Source organism: Thamnophis sirtalis, unplaced genomic scaffold (assembly GCF_051295495.1).
Source record: "Thamnophis sirtalis isolate CommonGarterSnake01/CBP01778 unplaced genomic scaffold, rThaSir2_p1.2 scaffold_1, whole genome shotgun sequence".
Taxonomy (NCBI): Eukaryota; Metazoa; Chordata; class Lepidosauria; order Squamata; family Natricidae; genus Thamnophis; species Thamnophis sirtalis.
Window position 1 is genome coordinate 163,539,614 of NW_028261381.1, and position 23,617 is coordinate 163,563,230.

General features: G+C 42.0%; 1 protein-coding gene across 1 annotated transcript; it reads left to right on the top strand.

The window, feature by feature from the left end:
• Positions 1-225: 225 nt before the first annotated feature.
• On the top strand, positions 226-21,551 carry R3HDM4 (R3H domain containing 4). The gene is made up of 8 exons (XM_087702425.1): positions 226-384; positions 2,878-3,032; positions 5,747-5,865; positions 10,276-10,399; positions 11,455-11,540; positions 13,575-13,660; positions 15,164-15,219; positions 20,178-21,551. Exons 1-8 carry the CDS (start codon positions 296-298, stop codon positions 20,279-20,281), a joined length of 819 nt encoding a protein of 272 aa, XP_087558551.1. The 5' UTR covers positions 226-295; the 3' UTR covers positions 20,282-21,551.
• Positions 21,552-23,617: the final 2,066 nt, after the last annotated feature.

The following is a 23,617-nucleotide window of genomic DNA, read 5'->3' on the forward strand; positions in this document are numbered from 1 at the left end:
TGTTCTCACGTCACTAGTCCCTCAGGCAGGCAGGCAGGCAGGCAGGCAGGCAGGCAAGCGGAAGAGCAGCACAATCCCGTCCCAAAAGAACGACACCAACCACAACAGGGACGACAGCTGCCTTGCAAGGGGCCAGGTTCAATCCAGCCCTGCCTCCCCGCCCCGGGCTGACGTCACTTCCTGCTGGGGAGGCTCCGAGGCCGGGTCTGTCCCGTCCTTCGGGCGTTGGGGAGCGGAGAAAGAGGGAAGGAGGTGGAGGGGTGGGGTGGGGGTGAGGTGAGCAGGCCGGGCAGCGATGGTGGGGCTGAAAAGGGCTGGAGGGCTGAGGGGGAGCCAGGAGGAGGAGCAGCAGCTGCCTGGATCCCCCCTGGACCAGCCCTACGGGTGAGTAGGAGGAAGGCTGGAGGGTTGTGGCCGCTCCACAATTGTCTTTGTGTGTCCCTTTCTTGCATTGGATTCAGGTCCAGGGAAAGGAGCCCCTTCCCTCTGATAGACTGTCTTAGCATCTGGAGGCTTGTGTGCTTTAATAGCGCAGAGGGCTCTGAAGCCTTGATTGCAAAAATGCAGCCTATCCAGGATCTTGAAGGTTGGGAAGGCAACAGCTGTCACCCGCCCGCCACCTTATTTTGGGTGATGTGTTTCCTCCTAAAGGTGGAGGTTTCATTTTTGAGAGTTAAAATTCTCAGAGTTGATTTGAGAATTAAAATCCTCATTCAAGTCTATATTTTATTTAGACCAGAGCCTTAAACGACTCTCACAAATTCCTTGGCGGATGAGTCCCATGGATACATTACAAACATTGCTGGTTCTTTTGTCAACCTGCACTTGGGACGTCTGCCTATCATCTTCGATCGTATTAGTGCTTTATGCTTTTTTGATATGTCAGCTATCTGAAGAGGTCTACTGAAAAAGGAAATCTATGATTTTATACGTAATACTGTACAGTATTTTAATACAAGGGATAAGAATCATTGCATTATTTCCTGTCCATAATCTGATGGCATTCTAACATTTCACTTTTTAAACTTTTTTCCACCCTTATTTTTATTCAAAGATTGAGGAAATGGTCAGCCATCAGATGAAACCGTTTCCACCTACCTATGATGCAAACTTCCTGAGAATGATGAGTATTGTAGACCAATGCAATGTATTAACTTTCGGCATAGTCCTTATTATTTTCCTCCTTTATCCATTTTTGGGGGAATATTCATCATAACTATTAATTGGAAACTTTATTATTTATAAATTTTATAAATTTTTTACAAAACAAAATATATAAAACACTAACAGCCCAAGAGTCAAACCAATCTAGGCAAATTATAACTACATCGTGGATTTTAATAAACACTCAGGTGTCTATTCCCGCAAACCCAATCCATATCTTTAGAGCCTCTGTCCGTCCCATTCCCCCCCCCCCCCCCCGCGCGGCCAAAAAAAACCCTGGTTGGTGAGAGACAATCTATTTTTAAAGAAGGAGCGGATTGCAAAATGTAAGGCTTCATTGCATATTCTATAGAAAGCAATGAACCAATGTAACTTGATGCCTTTTGACTCAAAAATAAAACCCACAACTTTTCCTCAGTGCTTCCTCTCCAGAGTGGTCAGATTGCAACATTAACAAAATATTTTCTTGTACTTTGACTATTGGAGAAGCAGGTGGCTTGCACTGACCCAGGTGGTGGCCGTTTCCATTCTAAAAATAAAGTTAATACCAATATTTCCTCTTGTTAAGCAAACAGGCAGAATGACAAAACTGTGCAGGGAGTTTGTAACTTATGACCATAGTTCAGCCCGAAATTTCTGTGGCTAAGCAAGACAGTTAAGTGAGTTTTGTCTCATTTCACAACCTTTCTTGCCACAGTTGTTAAGTGAAACACACAGTTGTTAAATTAACAGGGTTGTGATCTGACCTCCCTGTTGATTTCGCTTGCCTGAAGGTCACAGAAGCTGATCACATGACCCTGGGAGCTGCAACGTTCATAAATATAATGGACTTGTGCAATGTTGCTGCAGGAAAAAGTTACAACAAAATCTGTGGGAGCTAGGTTTACTTAACTGTGCTACTAATTTAACAATTGCAGTGATTCACTTAACAGATGTAGCAAGAAAGGGCTAAATGGGGAAAACTCACTTAACAAATGTCTTGCTTAGCAACAGAAATTTTGAGGTCAAATTGTGATTGAAAGTTGAGGACTACCTGTATAACTAAGCTTCATAGCCTGGGCCATCTTTTGTAGCCCTGGCATTGATTGAATTGCCAGTACTTAGGAAAGAGTGCGTCATGGATTAGAGTGCATTAGAGTGCACTACTGCAGGCTGCTTCTGCTGCCTGCCGGCTGCCTGCAATTTGGCAGTTCAAATCTCACCAGGTTCAAGGTGGACTCACCCTTCTTTCCTTCCAAGGTGGATAAAATGAGGACCCACATTGTTGGGGCAATATGCCGACTCTGTAAACTGCTTAGATAGGGCTGTAAAGCGCTGTGAAGCACTATATATGTCTAAGAGCTATTGCTATTGCTGGTTCATTGTTATCCCTTGGAAGATTCCAGCAATCAGCAGTTTCAAGATAAAAATATAGGCATGGAAAATGAGTGTAGATAAAAGCATTGTTCGTAACATCTCAATAGATCCTCCATGTTTAAGAGCAGCCTACCTCTAAAAACTATATGCCAGGAGAATGACAGGAGAGTTCTACATCATCTCTTGTTTTTCCTGTCCACTGATGAAAATTGTTTAGGTCCAACTGGGATTTTTTAAATTTTATTTTATTATTATTTTTGCAGTTAGCTGCGCTGGCCCTTGAAGCATTTGCAAAAAGAGTCTATAAAGAGTTAAACCTTTGATTTGGGTGTGTGTGTGCAATTGTGTCTCTTGCAGAAGGATTGAAGATTGCTTGCCCCCTCTAGCCACCCCTTCCGCTAAGAGGTTTTCTCCAGCCAAACGGAAGCAATATTATATTGACCAAGCCATCCGCAACTCGGACCTCATTCCCAAGGCTAAAGGGAAGAAGAGCCTCCAGCGCCTGGAGAACAGTAAGTGGTTGTTAGGCAGGCTTAGAAACCCTTTGGTGGCCAGTTGTTACCTCTTGATTACCTATTAAATTGATCAAAATCCAGAGCAGCCTTTTCCAACTCAATGCCTTTCAAAAGTTTGAACTATTAACTTGTATCAACCACAATTACGCTGGCTGGAGAATTCTGATAGTTTGGGCCCTAGCACTTTTCAGTGATAAAAGTAGCACAGACTTTTCCAAACTTTTTCCTTCATTACCCCAAACTGCTTTTATCAAAAAGTCTTATTGAACTGGAACGAGCTCCCTGTTGAGATCCGGACCCTTACTACCCTCCCGGCCTTCCGCAAAGCCACCAAGTCCTGGCTGTTCCAGCAGGCTGGGGGGAGCTGAGAAGCATCTACCTCCACGGAAATTGTGAATGTTGGTTTTGTTTTTAATATGTTGTCTTTGTCTCGTTCCCCCCTTTCCCTTGTCTTTTGTGAGCCGCCCGGAGTCCTCCGGGAGTGGGCGGCATACAAGACAAATAAATAAATAAACTTTGAGGACAGGTAGTAAGTCCCTCCCTTCAGTACTATCATAATGTCTAACAGTTGCTGAATGAATGGTCGTAATCCAAGGACTATCTATGTTATAAAAACAGTATCATTGAATGATCTTTATCATTTCAATAAATTTCCATTGATAATTTCAGCAATTTAGTTTATTTTACTTTATTGTCATTGCCCCTCTTACAACAAAATTAAATGCCACCTTCAGTGTACATTATAACTATAAAAATACAAACATAAACACACACCTTTCACATTCTATATAATTGAACTGAAACCCCGATATTGCATTAATATTGCACTATACCGTAGAATTCAATATAGATACTGCCCTGGGATAGAAGATGTTTTTCAGCCTATTTGCCCCTGTTTTTATTATCCTGTACTGTCTGCCAGATGGTAATAAAGTCTGCCAGAAGTTCAAAAAAAAAGGGTGCCCAGGATGAGATGGATCTTTAAGAACGTTTTGAACTTTCTTAAGGCAGCGGGAGCTATAAAGCTCTTCCAAAGAGGGGAGAGGGCAACTAATGATCCTCTGGGCAATGATGTTGACCCTCTGGAGTGCTGTGCTATCTGCAATTGGCAAATTTCCATCTTAGGAGGAGTACTCTGGCAGACTTTCAACTATATTTTAGTACAAAAGTCATTACCTTCTTGTGATGGGTAATGAGTTTGTGTGTCAGTACTGAAAGAAACACCACTTTTACCCAATTTTGGATAATTGATCAGTGGTGAAGAGCTCTTCATTCAGGCCAGCAAAGGTTATTATCTTCCAGACTAGTTGGGACTAGCGGTTCTCTTATTTTTATATTAAAATATAAAGGATGGACAGCCATTTGCCTGGAATGGTATGAAGATGATTAGAATAGAATAAAATAAACAAGAGTTGGAAGGGACCTTGGAGGTCTTCTAGTCCAACCCCCTGCCTAGGCAGGAAACCCTATACCACTTCAGACAAATGGTTATCCAACATCATCTTTAAAAACTTCCAGTGTTGGAGCATCACAACCTCTGGAGGCATGAAGTCTTGAAGACCTCTAAGGTGCCTTCCATCCCTATTCTATGCCTGAATAGTCCAACCAAGTAGCTGCTAGGGCCAATCTGGCTTGGTGCTCCCTGGGGCGTTGAGGAATTGATCATTGAGAACCAGGCTAAGGTGGTGATGCTGAACTGGGCATCAGGAGAGCTGGGTTTCTATCCCATTTCAGCCACCAAAGCTGATTGGCTGACTTTGGGTCGGTCCCTCCTTCTTAGCCCAACCAGGGTGGTTGTTGGGAAAAATAGGAGAAAAGAGCACTTAGTGAGCAGTCTTAAATTTCTGTACAATACAGGTAGTCCTCAGCTTACAACTATTCATTTAACAGCTGTTTGAAGTGGCAACAAAAAAAGGGGGAATTACAACTGGTTCTTGCACTTGCAAGCTTCACAGCATCCCCCAAAGTCAAGTGATCAAAATTTGGGCATTTGGAAACTGGCAAGTCATGTGATTGCCATGTGAGACCTTCCCAGCAGCTTCCAGTCTGTGGGAGAACCCAGATTTGCTTAATGATCCATTTAACAACTGCAGTGATTTGCTTAACAACCATAGCAAAAAATATATAATAAAATCAGGTGAGATTCACTTAACTGCCTTGCTTAGCAACTGTGGTTCTAAGTGAAGGATTACCTGTAGTTAAACACTACTGGCAGCATGAAGTTGAATGTGCTATGCTGCCCACTGATGTCCCTAAAAGGTTCACTACAGGTGGTCCTTGACTTACGACCACAATTGAACCCAAAATGTATGTGTTCAGTGAGAATTTGTTGGTTTTACCCCGTTTTACAACATATCTTGCCACAGTTGTTAAGTGAATCACCGCAGTTGATAAGTTAGTAACCTGGTTGTTAAGTGAATCTGGCTTTCCCAATGACTTTGTTTGTCAGAAGGTTGCAAAAGATGACCACATGACTCCAGGACGCTACAACAGTCATAAGTATGAGCCAGTTGCAAGCATTGGAATTTTGATCACATGATCATGGGGATACTTCAAAGGTCGTAACTATGAAAAAGGGTCATAACTCATTTTTTTCAGTGCCGTTGTTACTTGGAATAGTCACTAAATAAACTGTTGCAAGTTGAGGATTACTTGTATTAAGGTATATGCATGAAGTTGCATATTTCATTATTAATTCTGTGTATTTCTAGCACGTTACCTAATGACCCTCCTTGAGCGGGATGACTGCACCAGTGAAGATGGAGATCTTGCCCATCCTGCCTCTCCCAGCATTTTTACCGAGGCCTGCAACAATGAGACTTATATGAAGGTAGGGGCTCTATATATTTTTTTTCTTTAGCTGATTCCTCTTCCTTGGAAACACACCATCTCGCTCCAAGCCCAGTTTTGCATTTTCTGTTCTTAAGTGACATCACTGGATGTGGTAGAAGTTGAAACATAGCCTTCAGGTGATGGGTTAAGCCATGAAACCAAAGGAAGCTGCTCCCAAAGAGATGGCACGAGAATAAAATAAGATGAAAATGGGACAGTATTATGCACGTCGAATCATGTCTGTATTACAAAGGATTATAGTTTATGAGTCCATGCTTTCACGGAGAAGGTTCTTTCCAATGTAACTGATGCTAGAGGTCAGCAGTTGGGGATAAAGGGAGAATTGGAGTGGATTGGACCAACCTTTGGTTCCCCTAATGGGAAAAAGAGCCAAGGTGGCGCAGTGGTTAAATGCAGCACTGCAGGCTACTGCTAGATCAGCAGTTCAGCGGTTCAAATCTCACCGGCTCAGGGTTGACTCAGCCTTCCATCCTTCCGAGGTGGGTAAAATGAGGACCCAGATTGTTGGGGGCAATATGCTGACTCTCTGTAAACCGCTTAGAGAGGCCTGAAAGGCCTATGAAGCGGTATATAAGTCTACTGCTATTAAAAAGCTGTATAGAATAAAGAAAAGTTGTATTGTCCGTGGACCTGTACCATTTCCTCTTTCACTGAAAGCAAGATAGGGGATAGAATCATAGGGCTGGAAGGGACCTTGCTGGTCTTCTAGTTCAACCCAAGACCTTATATTATCCCAGTCAAGTGGATGTTCAGTCTGTATTTGAAAACCTCCAGTGGGGGAGCACTCACAACTTCGGGAAGCAAGCTATTCCACTGATTAATTGTTCTAACTGCCAGAAAATTGCTCCTTACTTACCATTTGGAATAAAATAGAATATTTATCTCCAAATCCAAACTAAATACAATAAGGATACTAAATTACATGACATTGAAACAGAACCACACGAATTGGATAAAATTATTCAAAGCCCAGATAGAAAGATGATAGGGAGAATATATAAATTCCTCCTGAAGTATAAAATGGAAGAGGAAATTGTGATAAAATGGGCACAGAACTTTGGCTATAATATTGAATTAGACAAATGGGAAAAATTTGGGGGAATAAATTTAAAAATGACACTATCACTTGCATACAAGGAAAACCAGTACAAAATGTTTTACAGATGGCACCTGGCACCAACATGGTTAGCTAAAATCTTAACAAATATCTCCCCAAAATGCTGGAAATGCAAATCAATACACAGAACATATTACCATTTATGGTGGACCTGTGAGGAGGCTAAAAATTTTTGGAAAAGGATCAAAAATTGGCTGGAGACAATAATAGAGGTTAAAATAGAATGGAAACCTGAAGTTTTTTTTTATTAGGAATTATGTCTGTGAAATACAAAAAAGAAATCCAGTATTTAATACTACATATAATTACGGCGGCAAGGATTGCCTTTGCCCAGAAATGGAAAAACAAATTAATCCCAAGCAAAGATAAAATAATAAGAAAGGTTATGGACTGTGCCGAAATGGATAAACTAACTAAAGAAATCCAGGGAAAGGAAGAATCAGAATTCTACCAGATATGGGATAAATGGTATAGATGGATGGAGGAAAGAAACAAAAATCAATAAAGAAATATAATAAAACTCAAAACACAATAGTTGTGAGTAAAATAAGAGGGTTAAGAATGGTGAAATCCAAATGAAATACAATAGAAGGGGAAATAATATAAGGTGAGTGGTATCGATTGATGATTGCTATTATAAAGAACAGGAAGTTCCTGTTCGTATTGTATTCTATAAATATGGTGTACGTCTAATTTGTGTGTGTGTGTGTGTATTTTACATGTTTGTTAATAAAAATCTTTTTAAAAAAGTAAAAAAAAGAATAAAATAGAATAACAGAATTGGAAGGGACCTTGGAGATCTTCTAGTCCAACCCCTGCTTAGGCAGAATACCCTACACCACTTCAGACAAATGGCTATCCAACATCTTCTTTAAAACTTCCAGTGTTGGGGCATTCACAACTTCTGGAGGCAAGCTGTTCCACTGATTAATTGTTCTAACTGTCAGGAAATTTCTTCTCAGTTCTAAGTTGCTTCTCTCCTTGATTAGTTTCCACCCATTGCTTCTTGTTCTGCCCTCAGGTGTCTTGGAGAATAGCTTGACTCCCTCTTCTTTGGGGCAGCCCCTGAGATATTGGAAGACTGCTATAATGTCTCCCTACTTCTAGGTTGGGCCTTTTTTTAAAAACAAGCTTCCATCCTTTACTTCTTGTCCTGCCCTCTGGTGCTCTGGAGAATAAGTTAATCCACTCTTCTCTTATGACAGCAGAGCTCTGGGTTTTCCTGCTCTGGGTTCTGCCCCCTTTTGTCCTATGCCAGCCAAAGCCTGGCCCTAATGTTTAGCAAAAGCAGAAATTGAAATTCATCTGGAAGGCTCCTGGTTGGGGGAAGGCTGGAGTAATTAGCTAGTTTTGTTCCTCAAAGAAGAATTGAGTGGCAGGCCTCTAGGAATGAATCCCAGGTAGTGTTTTTTTTCAAATTAACTTTTAAATTAAAAAGGGGGTGTTATCCAGGAGGGCTGCTTGTGCTGGATGTCCTGAAGTGGTGCACCCACAACTTGGTGATGTAATGTGTGGAGGAATGAGCAGGATGAAAGGGAGTGTTGTGTGGAGAAAGATAATGGCGTATTACCGGATAAAATGTTGCTTAGTCACACTTCAGGCATTCTTACTGTGCAGTACATGGGTGGTGTTAGGTTTTTCTTATAATGTGTCATGGAAACAAAGGTCCTTGTGCAAACCTGGGCATTAGACAGTTGTGATTTGGAAGATGAGGTAAGAAAAACGACACTCCCTGCTAAGACAATGAGGAATAAAGCTGCAAAAGCATGGCTCAGTCAGAGAGGCAGAGTGGTGTAGCAATTAAGATGTCCAACTCCCAGCAGGGTAACCTGATTGCAGCTACTGTATTCTCTCCCAACCCAAAGTATTCCAGTGGAGTTTTTCACAGAGTTGTTGTGAAATGAAACTGAAAGAATCATATGGATTGGAATGGAAGTTGGAGGTCTTCTAGTCTGGCCCAGGATTCCTCAAACCCTCCAGGCAAAACCTTTGCTTGAAAACCTCCTGTAATGGCATCCCCCATGAGTCCACGAGCAGGCTTGTTCCGCTGCCTACTACAGAGGCCTTCAAACTTGGCGACTTTAAGACTTGTGGACTTCAACTCCAAGAATTCTCCAGCCAGTATAGCTGGCTGGAAAATTCTGGGAGTTGAAGTCCACAAGTCTTAAAGTTGCCAAATTTGGGGACCCATAGCCTAATAGATCTCCCCCATGCCATCACTCTGCTAAACAACTAATTCCCACAACACCGTCAAACCAATTAGTAAGACTGTATTAATATTTTTCTTCTCATCTTTCCTATGACCTATCTCCTTTTCTATTACCTATCTCCTTATATCCCTATGACTTGTTGCTTGTATCTTTACTATTTAATTTTATTTCGTTTCCTGGTATGATTTATGTTGATTCTATCACTAAGTGTTGTATCTTATGATTTATGATGACTATGATCATGATTTATCACTTATAGCTTTTATGTACAATGAAAGCTTAGCACAGGAGACAAATTCCTTGTGTGTTCAATCACACTTGGCCAATAAAGAATTCTATTCTATTCATATTAATAATAAGGAAGATCGGAAAAGAGATCAGGGCTAGCTAAAATGCTTCATCCCCCGCATATTTTTTCTAGCTTGCGCAAATTTCAAATAAACTCAACAAAGAGAAGAGCAGTCTGGAATTGGATGTCTTCCATCAAAGAAAAAGCTACACTATATTGCCAAATGTATTTGCTCACAACTGAGTCTGATTATGTGGATGGGTGAGCGAATACTTTTGGCAATATAGTGTATATGTTGACAAAAGCTAGCAAACTCTCCCTCTCTCAAAGTACCACTTCAACTCTCGATATATATAAAATGCTAAACAAAGATTTCTTCAAACTTGGTTTATTGACCAAATCAGCTAAGTTTATACAGTATAAACACATCAAGACATACAACTTAAATCAAAACTGAGACGCTACTTTGGGCTTAATGTGGTACAGAGAACATTAGTTTAAGTGTATTTAGCTGCAAGTTAGTAAACACATGTAATAAACAGAATCTTTTTAAAAAAATTTCCGTATGAAATGAAAACATCCCATCCTTTCCATTTATCTTACGGCTCTTAATTTAATAAGGTTAAAAAGCATCCCTTGCTGGAATCATCAATTAAGTGGTTGATGCATGCAGCCCTGTGTGATCCAGAGGTAAATTTGCTTTGATTACTGCAGATGGCAATGAGGAGGGACTCTAAATGGGTTTATATTATGTATTTATATGTCTCTTAGATCTGGAATGATTTCATGAACCGGTCTGGGGAAGAACAAGAACGAGTCCTTCTGTATTTAGAAGAGGAGGCTTCAAAAAAACCAAAAAACAAATTGCCTGATAAAACTGAGGGCAAATGGAAAGGTACGGAAAAGGCATTATGGGCAAAAAGGACATTATGGGCAAAAATATGCAAGGACGTTATAGGCAAAAAGAAGTCTCTGTCTTCCTTCAGTATAGTTTAAACCAGGGGTCTCCAACCTTGGCAACTTTAAGACTTGTGGGCTTCAACTCCCAGAGATCCTCAGCCAGCTGTGGGAATTGAGGTCCACAAGTCTTAAAGTTGCCAAGGTTGGAGACCCCTGGTGTCATGCCTGCAAGCCATCTTTTCTTTTTGGACTTCAGGCCCGCCACACACTCTACTGTGCGAAACTGGGAAGGGGGATTATGTGGAGTTGGGTGATATGTAGCCATAATAATATTCTTCTTAGAAAGTCAAGGCTATCTTTTGTCTCTGCACCTGGCCGGAACTGGATGGGTGGACTCTGTCTTCGTGGCAGTGGAAGATTGGACCATGTGATGAACATGTGGGTGTTGGGGCATGATCTTGAACTTTCAACTGGGTGGGAAAATCTGGAAGCTTTCAGATTCGGGTTTTCCCAGGAAACTCAAGCGTCTGAGTTTTATTTCGTTGGAGGTGTTTTTGTAATCTTGACATTGACCCAAAACGGACACCTGGTTTAAAGCACCGGACATAAATCAGGGAGTTTGAACAGGAGGAAGAGAAGGCTTTTGGTCTTTCTAGTTAAGAATAGCAATAGCATTTCTTGGACTAATATCATAGTGCTTTACAATCCTCTCTGAAACGATTTACAGAGTCAGCCTATTGCCCCCAACAATCTGGATCCTCATTTTACCGGTTGGAAGGCTGAGTCAACCTTGAGCCAGCCAGGATCGAACTGCTTGGCAGTGGGAATGCAGAGTTAGCCTGCAATACTGCATTCTCACCACTCTTTATGAATGGAACATCCATATCCAAGACCACAATCTACCTGTGAAAATCAATCCAACACTTAGAACTTGTAGGCTTCCAAAATGTATTGGCTTTGCCCCGGAGGAATGAGATATGCTTCCAGGATTATTTGGTGTATTTTTTGTTACATTTTTTCCCCATTTCTTTTTCCCCCCTATTGTTACAGAGCATCTTCCGTTCACACCCAAAGACTGTTTTCAACGCATCAGCCGACGCTTACGAACCACCCTGAAACGAAGTCGGATTCCCATGGTACGTTCAATAGGCAGCAATAGAAGTGGTTTATTCAGGTAGTCCTCAATTTATGACTGGTTGCTTAGTGATTGTTGAAAGCTACAACAGGCTACTTTTGTCCTGGATTCAGAGTTCCAACAGCTGCCACCCCACAGCCACATGAATGCATTTTGGGTGCCCAGCAACTAGCCTGCATTTATGGCCATTTGCAGGATCTCAGGACAGAGGTGTTGTCGGTTTGCACCGGTTCTAGGGAACCGGTCGTGGCGGTGGTGCGAGGCTCCGCCCACCCACCCTGATGTCATCAAGGACCTTCTGTGGTCATATGACCACGATTGAAGTTAATAACCGGTGTTTATTTTCAGTTTCCAGCAAAAACCTCTATTGTAGACAATGAATTCACTTAATGACTACACATTCATTTAACCATGATGATTCACTTAAGGACTGCTGCGAAAAATAAAATTGGCAATGGTCACATGGTGACCCACTTAATGACTGGCACAACTTAACGATTGTAATTTTGGATTCAATTGTGTTTGTAAATCAAGGACTATCTGTACTGAGGGATCATTTCAGAGCCTGGTTTACTGACGAAATAAGTACTTGGCAAATAAACTTCTGAATCTAGCCTGTACAGGCCATTCTCAGCTTATAATCGTTTGTTTAGTGACTGTTTGAAGTTACAACATCATTCAAAAAAGTGAGTTATGACTGTTTTTCACACTTACGACTGTTGCAGCATCTCCGTGATCAAAATTCAGGCACTTGGCAACTGGCTTATATTTATGACGGTTGCGGCGCCTGGGGTCCCGTGATCATCTTCTGCGACCTTCTGACAAGCAAAGTCAATGGCGAAGCCAGATTCACTTAACAACTATGTTACTAAGTTAACAACTGCAGTGATTCACTTAACAACCCTGGCAAGAAAAGTTGTAAAGTGGAGCAAAGTGCACTTAACAACTGTCTCCCTTAGCAACAGACATTTTGGGCTCAATTGCGGTCCTACGTTGAGGATTATGTGTAAATGCACAGCAATTCCTGCTTGACCTTTTCTCTCTCTTTCCCAGTGAGTTTATCACTATACTAGCTATTAACCTGGCATTGCCCGGGTATTCGTTTATCCCAGTCCTGTATTAGACATTCACAAATGTCCAGACCAAATGTAATTTCTGATGTTGGATTTTCCCCTTTACCAGAGAGAGACCCCTTGTAGGAGTACTGTGAAGCCGTTACCATGGCAACTTCACTGCACTGTACATTAGAAACCATTTTTAGGCAGTACAGTAGAAGACATTTTAAGGCACAACAGGCTGTATCTTAACAGAACACGCTCCCCCGAGGGGTGTTAGGGATGTCTTACCCCCACAACATTTGTTTCCAGAGAATAAGCCACCTGTGTACCAAGTTTGATTGAAATTGCTGGAGGCTTTCCAGAGTTATGCTGGAACATACACACACACACAGCGCGATATATACATAAGAGTATCCTGCCTTTCTGGAAAGATCTTGTGATGGGTTGGCTGACACCGCGGAACTGCAACATCTTGTCCCTTTTATTTTTGTTTTGTTTGGTGCTTTTTCCTGGATCTTTGTCAAGGACCTGTGAGATAGACCTGTAACTTACACCCATAATACAGAGAGGAAAACTGAGGATGAAAACAATCTCACTTTATGGGGCCTCTTGTGAATTGGAAGCATAAGTGAGATCTGAACTGGAGGCTTTCTGATCAATAGCTCTGTTTCCGAACCACTCTATTTGTCTCTAGTCTTTTGACTGTAATAAAGTTGATTGGATTGATTGATTGATTGATTGATTGAACCACTTTGTTGCAGCAGTAAATATATGAGTAGAGTAAGTAAGTTGCTGCTTCTTGTTACAGATTGTAGATCAGTATTTTTCAACCTCGGCAATTTTAAGATGTTTGGATTTCAATTCCCAGAATTCTGGGAGTTGAAGTCCAAACATCTTTAAATTGTCATAGTTTAAAAATCACCTGTGTCGATTTTCTGGGTTGTAGATTGAAAGACACAGCTTGTTGTTTTTTACAGGAAACCTTGGAAGGTTTGGAGGAAGAGTTGCTGGCCTTTTTCTCCACTAACCCTCAAGCTGTCTACACAGCTATGATGGACAACAGGTAACTATTGCTGACTGGCATTCTCAGTAATGACTTCAGTGGCATTTAGCACGCAAAGCTTGACCAGACCATCAACTAGTGTGTGTATTTTGAATGTTGAAAGCCGGTTAGGATGTTATCCTCAAATGGCCACCAGGGGAGTTTACAAAATGGCGGCTGGGATGGGCTTAATCAGTCACCAAGGTCTCCTCTGACACCCTAGAATGCTCATTATCTCCCCAACTTCTTTTCATTTTTCTGGGTAATTCCCTATTAGACCACTCTGTCCTTTTAGTTACCGAACCTGCCTGTGGAATTTAGAGACTTTTTAATATATGAATGAAGATATTGCTTGAGGCCCGACTCCTCATTTTGTGAGCTTCTCGTTTCCTTTTTAAGTTAAAATAATTTATGATAATGATAGTAGTAGTAATTAGGTAAAGATGAGTAGGAAGCCTACTGAGTGCCAAGGGAACTATTCAGAATCATTATAGTTTCCCCGCAAGCTAAACAGTCACACATTTCTTTTGGAGCTTTGAAAGTTGAGGGTTTTTTTTGTTTTGTTTTGTTTTCATTTGAATTTTCAAACTCTCGTGCCCTGGATTTATCTGTGGCCAATTTGACATCCTCCTTTTTACATTACAAAGAATTTTGGAGGCTTTTTCTTATTACTGTAATGCGCTCTACGATTACTGTAACGCACTCTACATGGGGCTGCCCCTGAAGAGTGTCCGAAGACTTCAGCTGGTCCAGAATGCAGCCACGCGAGCGATAATGGGTGTACCGAGGTACACCCATGTTACACCTATCCTCCGCGAGCTGCACTGGCTTTCTATCAGTCTCCGGACTCGCTTCAAGGTGCTAGTAGTTACTTTTAAAGCCCTACATGGTATCGGACCTGGCTACCTGAGAGACCGCCTCCTGCCATTTACCTCCCAATGACCAATAAGATCACACAGGTTGGGCCTCCTCCGGGTGCCGTCGACCGGACAATGCCGGTTGGCGGCTCCCCGAGGGAGGGCCTTCTCTGTAGCTGCACCAGCCTTGTGGAACGAGCTTCCTGCTGAGATCCGGACCCTCACCACCCTCCCGGCCTTCCGTAAAGCGACTAAGACCTGACTGTTCCAGCAGGCCTGGGGCTGTTGAGTATTCCAGCCCCATTTGATGAAATGGATGCTGTGTTGATTTTAATTTTGTAATTTTAAATGTTTTAAATGTTTTTATTTGTTGTTTTTATTTGCTGTGAGCCGCCCAGAGTCCCTAGGGAGTGGGCGGCATACAAATACCATTAAAGTTTGAAAGTTCTGCAAAACCAAATGGCTGTCCAATCTCTTCTTAAAAACCTCCAGTGATGGAGCACTCACAACCTCTGGCGACAACCCGTTCCACTGGTTAATTGTTCTGTCAGGAAATGTCTCCTCAGTGCTATAAAGGCAAATGCCAAATGAAAGCTATCCAAAAGAATTTCCCCTCCATGGATTCCTAAGTGCAGATGTTAAATGCCATTTTCTCTCTTTCTTGCAGCTTTGAACGGCTGCTCCTTCATGCCCTCTGCCAGTACATGGACCTCGTCTCTGCCAGTGAGTAACTACATTTTAATATGCATGTGTATTTTTATATTTTTAAGCTTACTTGCTGTTGCTTTATTGCTATCTCTCCCAACCAGTAAGGGCTAGGCTACAAGGAGCTGCCTCCCAGTTTACAATCTAGCCTTCCAGGCAGATGGTTAATCAGACCCTTTTTCCAAACCCATTTAAAGGGACAGCGCAAACCTTTAGTAAGAAGATTCTCAAACTCTTGATTAAAATTGTAGCAAAAATACAGTAGTTTCAATATAGGTTGTAGATAGCTTGGCTATCTAGCGAATGTCTCCATAAATATAAAGAGCAGAATTTCAAAACTAATAAAGCAAAGAGCAACTTCATGGAAGGATTCAAAACTGGCATCTCTCATAGATTGGAGACACCATCTTTGAAGCAGCATGACCTCCTTCCAAGATATTTTTTTGTTTAGTTTTGAAAATGTACATGCTGTCCTATTGTTTTATAATTCCTGGAGCAATTTCTACAGTATCAAAGATGCTGGTAGGAAGCAGAGTTAAGCATTCCCTTTCTGCAGCCACAGAAGATATAGATGTTTAACGGGGTGTGTGATCAATGGGGGATCCACTGAGGAAGGCTATAAATAGCGTATAATTGGAGTAATGCAAGCTATTGTGGATATTCTGGAGCAGTGAGTGGTAACATTCAAAAGCAGGGACCTTCCAGCAACAGGCCAGATCTCGATTACATGGCCTCTTCTAAAGTTGTGTCCAGGTTTGCATGGTATGCTGGACTGCTGTAATTACCAGGCTGCATAGGCACTAATAGCAGTTAGCAGTTAGACTTATATACCGCTTCATAGGGCTTTCAGCCCTCTCTAAGCGGTTTACAGAGTCAGCATATCGCCCCCAACAATCCGGGTCCTCATTTTACCCACCTTGGAAGGATGGAAGGCTGAGTCAACCTTGAGCCGGTGAGATTAGAACCCCTGAACTGCAGATAACAGTCAGCTGTAGTGGCATTCAGTATTGCACCCTAACCACTGCGCCACCTCACCACTAATGCCGAAAAGAGAGGATCAGTTTATACCCAAACAGTTTAAGAGTTTTATGAAATTTTGTTGTGCCATCCTAGTCAATGATATCTTGCAATATTAAAAAAAAAAGGAAGGTAACATAGGATTAAGTTTTTCTGGTCACCTGCAGATTTTCTGCAGCCAGAGCATTTGGATTATTGAGATGCCGCTTTATGGCCAGTACACTGCAGATATTTTAATTCAAACCTCTTCCCCGCTCAGGCACTATTTTTTTTTCTTCCCCACCCCATGTATGGATAAGAAAGATAACTTTCTTTCTGTCTGCAGTGGCTGCAATTCCAACTGAGCCACTGAAGTTTTTTATATTTTTTCTGCATAGTTTTTTTTAAAAAGAACAATTATTCAGCCTTTTGAAAGGTAGAGGGCTGCCAGAAACTGCTATTCTAACCTGCACAAAAGGTTATTGATTGTCTGCTGTAGCTGCACCAGGTACGTAATTAGCCTGGAGAGTAGCAGACTTGGTCACTATTAGCATGCAGGAAAGTCTTTGAGAAAGGACTTTGCTCTATAAGGGTCATCAAGATATCTGTGAGGGCATCAGAATTTCCAAGATGATAGGCAAAGGAACCTGGTCGAGACCTTGCCCCTTTTATACACACATATAAAAGAGGTGGGGCTTGTCTTGCAAGGCCACACCCACCATCTTGCAAATTTGGATCCCCCGTGTACCTTCACTTCTACATGCATTGTCCTTAGGAAAGGAGCTGCTTAATTCTTGTGGCATCTTCTTCCCATGGCACATTTGCCAAACTAAATGAAGAGTTACAGCAGTATTTATGTGGTGGAATGTAGCTTGGATTCCCAAGAGGGAGGGGCCGCATTCCAGAGGAGCAAGAGGCAGTGAAGTTTAGAGAGTTTGGTTGGGAGGAAGAGGCTGAAGACGGCTCCTCCCTAGAAATTCTCACAGTGTATCTTTATTGAGGCAATAGTTTGCTTTAGTTTGGCAAGAACTCTGTCTGTAGGTGAGGAACAATAAAGAAAACTGGTTTGGAGTAACTCTGCGTGTGTTTCTTGGTTTTGGAGTTTCTCAATTGTGGCTACATTTTTTTAAATTTTTAATTTTTTTATTTATAATACTTTTCACATCCATCAAACAGTGTGTGAACTGGGTACAATTATTCATACTCCACATATTTGCTATTATATTCATTGCAATAACATTGATAATATAACTATATATCAAGATAATTACAATAATGCATAATATCATCATAAACTTCTCTCCAGAGTAACATTTTCTCTTCTTAAATCTCCTCCTTCCTAACTTCAGTTTCTATTCTCTAGCCATTGATAAAATACATCCCACGTCAAAAAATATTCAGTTTCTTCTCTGTCCTTGATAATAAGCATTAATCTGTCCATTTCTGCGCATTCCGTTATTTTCTGAATCACCCTCTCGTCTGACAGGATCTCCTCACTCTTCCACTGTTGTGCAAATAAAATCTTATCCGCAGCCAATACATGTAAAATCAAATATATAGTCTTTTTGTCCTATTTTTCGGGTAGGATGCCCAACAAAAATGTCTCTGGTCTCAGTTCAATATGCTTCTTTGTCATTTTTTCCAACCAAATATGTATTTTCGACCAGCATTTTTTAGTTTTGGGACACGTCCACCACATATGGTAATCGTGGCTACATTAAGATCAGTGGTGGGTTTCCAATTTTTTTACTACCAGTTCGCTTGTGTATTTGTGCACGCTTGCGCATGCGCGCAACACTTCTGCGTGTGCATAGAAGCATCCAAGTGGGTGGGCGGAGCCTGCCACCACCGTTACTAACAGTTCACCCAATCTGGCCCGAACTGGGAGCAACCCACCTCTGATTAACATGTGTAAATTTCAATTCTCAGAATTCTTCAGCCAGCATACTAGAATTCTGGGAGTTGAAGTCCACACATCTTAACCTGGGCAAGATTGAGAAACATTGATACAGGAACTGGACAATGTGATATGGAGTGTGGAGGCGAGGTGGCGCAGTGGTTAGGGTGCAGTACTGCAGGCCACTTCAGCTGACTTGTTATCTGCAGTTCAGCGGTTCTAATCTCAAGGTTGACTCAGCCTTCCATCCTTCCGAGGTGGGTGAAATGAGGACCCAGACTGTGGGGGCGATTTGCTGACTCTGTAAACCACTTAGAGAGGGCTGAAAGCCCTATGAAGCGGTATATAAGTCTAACTGCTATTGCTATTGCTAACAATAGATAATAAATACGTACATAGTCTGATCAATGGGCTTTGCATTTTTTAAAATTGGCACATACCGTATATGGAGATGCCCTGTTTGTCTAGGGGAGATGTATATATGAGACAATGGAGTAGATAATGGAGTAAAAAAATTTGAATTTCACCACTGCCTGAAGAAACGGAGGCTGCAAAAAAGGGGAGGGCAACTGCGTGGGAAGAAAATGCGAGAGTTCCTCTCCAACTACTCTTTTCTGTTGAATTCTGCACTGTCTGTCCTTTGCATCTGTTGTCAGCCTCTTAATATTATGCTGTCTATAGATCAGAGGGCTTTATAAATAAGCACAATGTGGCAAAAGGGCGATCAATTAGCTCCATCAAGGAAGAGCAGGAGAGCAGCTTCCATTTGGCTTAATTAAAACTGGCAAAGAGTGGTTCCATTAAACAGCACCTCCACAGAGATCCATGTTAGTTTGCGTGTTTTCAGAATAGCAGCCCATTTCCTCAGTCTCAGGCTTCCTATTTTTGGAGCAAACTTAAAGCTAATCAGGGAGAGGTTGGCTTTTAAAAAATAATAATTCTGCAGCTATGGAAACTCAAGGTCATTTTTGAGAATGGTTTCTGAATTCCTACGTCTTGTTAAATTACAGTTAAGAGAACGAAACAATTGCTGGATTCACCCATAACATCACACTGTCAGCCTTGGTTCAGGAAAAAAAACCACCCAGTGGCTGAGTTCATACAATAGCAATAGCAGTTAGACTTATATACCGCTTCATAGGGCTTTCAGCCCTCTCTAAGCAGTTTACAGAGTCAGCATATTGCCCCCAACAACAATCCGGGTCCTCATTTTACCCACCTCGGAAGGATGGAAGGCTGAGTCAACCCTGAGCCGGTGAGATTTGAACAGCCGAACTGCAGAACTGCAGTCAGCTGAAGTAGCCTGCAGTGCTGCATTTAACCACTGCGCCACCTCGGCTCTACTAAACCTTAGCCCAGGGGTGAAATGCTACTGGTTCGGACCGGTTTGCCTGAACCGTTAGTAAAAAAAAATGCTGGTAGTTCCGACGATCAGCTGTACGACAATCAGCTGTGCCGCACGATTTATTTAATCCTGCTTTCTAGTGAATCTAAATCGCGCTGCACAGCTGCATGATAGCCCCTGCGGTGGGCATGTGTGTGAAGCACGCGTTTGGTGTGCATAAGTACGAAGCATGCATGCGTGTGCAAAGCAAACCAGTAGCGAAGCGAACTGGTAGCAGACTTCAGAGCATTTCACCCCTGCCTTATCCCCATAAATGTGATTTAGTGTGGTGTGAATCCTGTTGCTGTACTGTAGTTGAAGGCTGCCTTTAGTCATTCTGTGCAGAAAAAGTGGTGCAAATTGGGTGTGTATACTTGAATGCTTGCTTTGGTGACTCCCGAAATTCAGGTTTTGGAATTACATCTGTCCCAGCTGTAGTAAAGCCACCCTGGAAAACATACATAATCTGATCAATGGGATCTGCATTTTTTAAAATTGGCACATATATGGAGATGCCCTGTTTGTCTAGGGGAGATCTATATATGAGACAATGGAGTAGATCTGCAGCCCCCAGCTTGGTGGCATCCTTCTCTGAATGAATACACTCTTTGCCCCATTAGAAAGCATGTGGCAGAGGATTCCTATAGCCATGTGATGGCTTTTAACATGTGGCTTTCTTTTGAACATCTCTGCCCTCAGGTTCAAACTACGAAGGCAAACGCCAAATGAAGGTTAGCAACAAACGCACTGTCTTTTTGCCTCCTGAGCTGCTACTGTCCACCTACCTGGAGCAAATGAGCTGATACCAGCAGAAAATGATGTCCCTGTCCTACTCCCCGGGCCTGCTTTGGAGATGTCTGCTTTCATTGCTTTTTAGTACTCAACACCAATCACATTACATGGGATTCGGTTCTCCCATCTTCATGTCAAACTTGCAGACTGATATCCTGTTCCGGAATTGAGACCTTGATGCCATCCACAGGTTGTATATGGTTGCCTAGCAACTGTCCATCTTTCCTCTTTGCTGCTTCAACACTTAGAAGGCCGCAAAGGTGGGAGTGGAGGCAGTTGTCTTAAATCCAGATAGGGAGATCTGTTAACATCCAGGCACCATAAAACTACAAATCCCAGCATGACTTGCTTTTGGCCATCTCCAAGCTGGGCCTTCTGACTGAGCAACTGAGGGAGGCCAAAGCAGGGAGGAGCCCCCACCCCATAACAAATAATAGTTCAAATATTTTGTTTTGCTTAGGTTATGATATGCTGCAGACCAATCCCATCATCCCCAACCATCACCAGCAATTATCTTGTTGGTTGGAGTGATGGAGGCTGTAGTCCACCATGAGTGTTTTGTGAATAGAGAGCCGGTGTGTAAATTGAAATAATGAGTAAACAGTGTGACATATTGACCATAGCACATTGGGGTGGGTGGATTATTGTAATCAATTTCTCATGTCCAAATATTGCTTAAAAGGACTCACTTTTTCCATGGGGGATTAATATAAATTCAGAAGTTCCTCACTTCCAATTCCTTTATCATTTTAACCCTTAAAAACTCCACAAAAATGTTAGGTCTTCGTTCTGAAAGATTCAGCAACACTCAACTCTAATGAGTAAATATGTCACATTTCTCTCTGACAAGTTTAAAGTTTCTCCAGCATGGAAGGATTTATATTCCTTGCAGACATCCCTTTAGAGGGTTGCTGAGGCACTTGGAGGTTTATCTGTGTCCTCGGGGTCACCTGAATAATTCTCCTGGTTCCTGTGGCCTGCAATTTTTTTCCCTCTGGAAATCCATTCCTAGTCCCACACCCTCTAAAAGGATGCAAATGACCAGCTGTCTGCAAGGAATAATAAATCCTTTCATTCCCCACTATCCTGTCAGAGCTGAAGAAGCTTCTTGGAGAGAAGCGAAACGTCTTCGAAAGAAAAAAAAACAAGAAAGTCCAGTTGCCTCCTGAAAAAAACACTTTTGGGACAACCATGAGCTGGATGACTGAGAATCTCTACAGACTGTTCTTTAGATGGTGTCCTGATTTAGGTAGGACGGAATTAAAAAGAAAGAACCATTTTTTAAAAAGCTGCCGTTAAAATAAATTTGGATGCCATTGGTCATCTAAGCCAGTGTTTTTCAACCTTGTCAACTTGAAGATATCTGGACTTCAACTCCCAGAATTCCCCAGCCAGCGAATGCTGGCTGGGGAATTCTGGGAGTTGAAGTCCAGACATCTTCAAGTTGACAAGGTTGAAAAACACTGATCTAAGCAGCTTTTCTTTGCACTAATGGGGATGGTTTATGTAAAACTGAACTGCCTGAGGTTGCTACCTTTATTTCCCTTTGCATTTGCTTCAGGTTCAAATGCCTGTTGATCTTAAATTCGATTCTCGGCACGATTAGTCACAAGGCAGACCTATCTCCTAGGACAGGGGTCGGCAACCTTAAACACTCAAAAGAGCCATTTGGACCCGTTTCCCACAAAAAAAGAAAACACCGGGAGCCACAAAACCCTTCCAGTGCCTGACTATTCCTTAGTGGCCACGAAACTAGCATATGTAGTTGAATTAAATGTTCTGTTTTCTTCTGAAACTTTTATTGGATTTATCCATGGTTGGCCTACCGGGGGTCAAAAAGCTCAATAAATCGTATGCTGATGGATGTTGCAAATTGGCGGTTGTGATGCATATTTTGAGTGGCAGGGAGCCGCAGCAGAATGAGCCACATGTGGCTCCAGAGCCGCAAATTGCCGAGCCCTGTCCTAGGACTTGCTATCAAATAGGCAGATATAGAATACTATATTGAGAGTTCTTACTTGAATCATTGGATATTTTTAAACAGCTAATTTGCACTCTAAAAAGCCATGCTGATATTTTTTTAAAAAATGATGATGTGGGTTTGCAAACGCTCCAGATCAATTGAGAATCTTGTTCGTGACCTTTATCTTTCCACCTCCTAATATGGCTCTTGTTACAGCAGGTTTATATTAGCTGTGTTCTTTTGTATTTATGAAGCAGGTAGGCATGAACTCCCTTAACCCAGCTGAACAAAATAATCAGAAGGGATCTGCAGGATCAGAGGCTTTCATCAAAATGGCAAAATGGGCTTCGCAGTACAGGTAGCTCCCGCGTTACAACCCTAGTTACAACCATGATGAGCTACGGTGTCACAGTGGTTAGAGCGCAGTACTGCAGGCTAGATCTGCTGATCACCGGCTGCCAGCAGTTTGGCAGATCGGATGTCACCAGGCTCAAGGTTGGCTCAGCCTTCCATCCTTCTGAAGTGATTAAAATGAGGACCCAGATTGTTGGGGGCAAAATGCTGAATCTATAAACCACTTAGAGAGGGCTGTAAAACACTGTGAAGCGGTATATAAATGTAAACGCTACTGCTATAATGGAGTAAAAAAAAAATTGAATTTCACCACTGCCTAAGAATGTTGGATTTTGAAAAAAAAAGAAGAAGAAACGGAGGCTGCAAAAAAGGGGAGGGCAACTGCGTGGGAAGAAAATGCGAGAGTTCCTCTCCAACTACTCTTTTCTGTTGAATTCTGCACTGTCTGTCCTTTGCAGCTTTTGCCAGCCTCTTAATATTATGCTGTCTATAGATCAGAGGGCTTTATAAATAAGCACAATGTGGCAAAAGGGCGATCAATTAGCTCCATCAAGGAAGAGCAGGAGAACAGCTTCCATTTGGCTTAATTAAAACTGGCAAAGAGTGGCTCCATTAAGCAGCACCTCCACATAGATCCATGTTAGGTCGCGTGTTTTCAGAATAGCAGCCCATTTCCTCAGTCTCAGGCTTCCTATTTTTGATGCAAACTTACAGCTAATCAGGGAGAGGTTGGCTTTTTAAAAAATAATAATTCTGCAGCTATGGAAACTCAAGGTCATTTTTGAGAATGGTCTCTGAATTCCTACGTCTTGTTAAATTACAGTTAAGAGAACGAAACAATTGCTGGATTCACCCATAACGTCACACTGTCAGCCGTGGTTCAAAAAAAACCCTCCCACCCAGTGGCTGAGTTCATACAATCTACTAAACCTTAGCCCAGGGGTGAAATGCTATCGGTTCGGACCGGTTTGCCTGAACTGTTAGTAAAAAAAAAAATGCTGGTAGTTCCGACGATCAGCTGTGTAGTTCC

Coding starts and splice junctions, on each gene's coding strand:
- R3HDM4 (XM_087702425.1), top strand. CDS start 296: ATGGTGGGGCTGAAAAGGGCTGGAGGGCTGAGGGGGAGCCAGGAGGAG. Junction 11,541..13,574: donor AACGAAGTCGGATTCCCATG/GTACGTTCAATA, acceptor TGTTTTTTACAG/GAAACCTTGGAAGGTTTGGA. Junction 13,661..15,163: donor ACAGCTATGATGGACAACAG/GTAACTATTGCT, acceptor TCTTTCTTGCAG/CTTTGAACGGCTGCTCCTTC.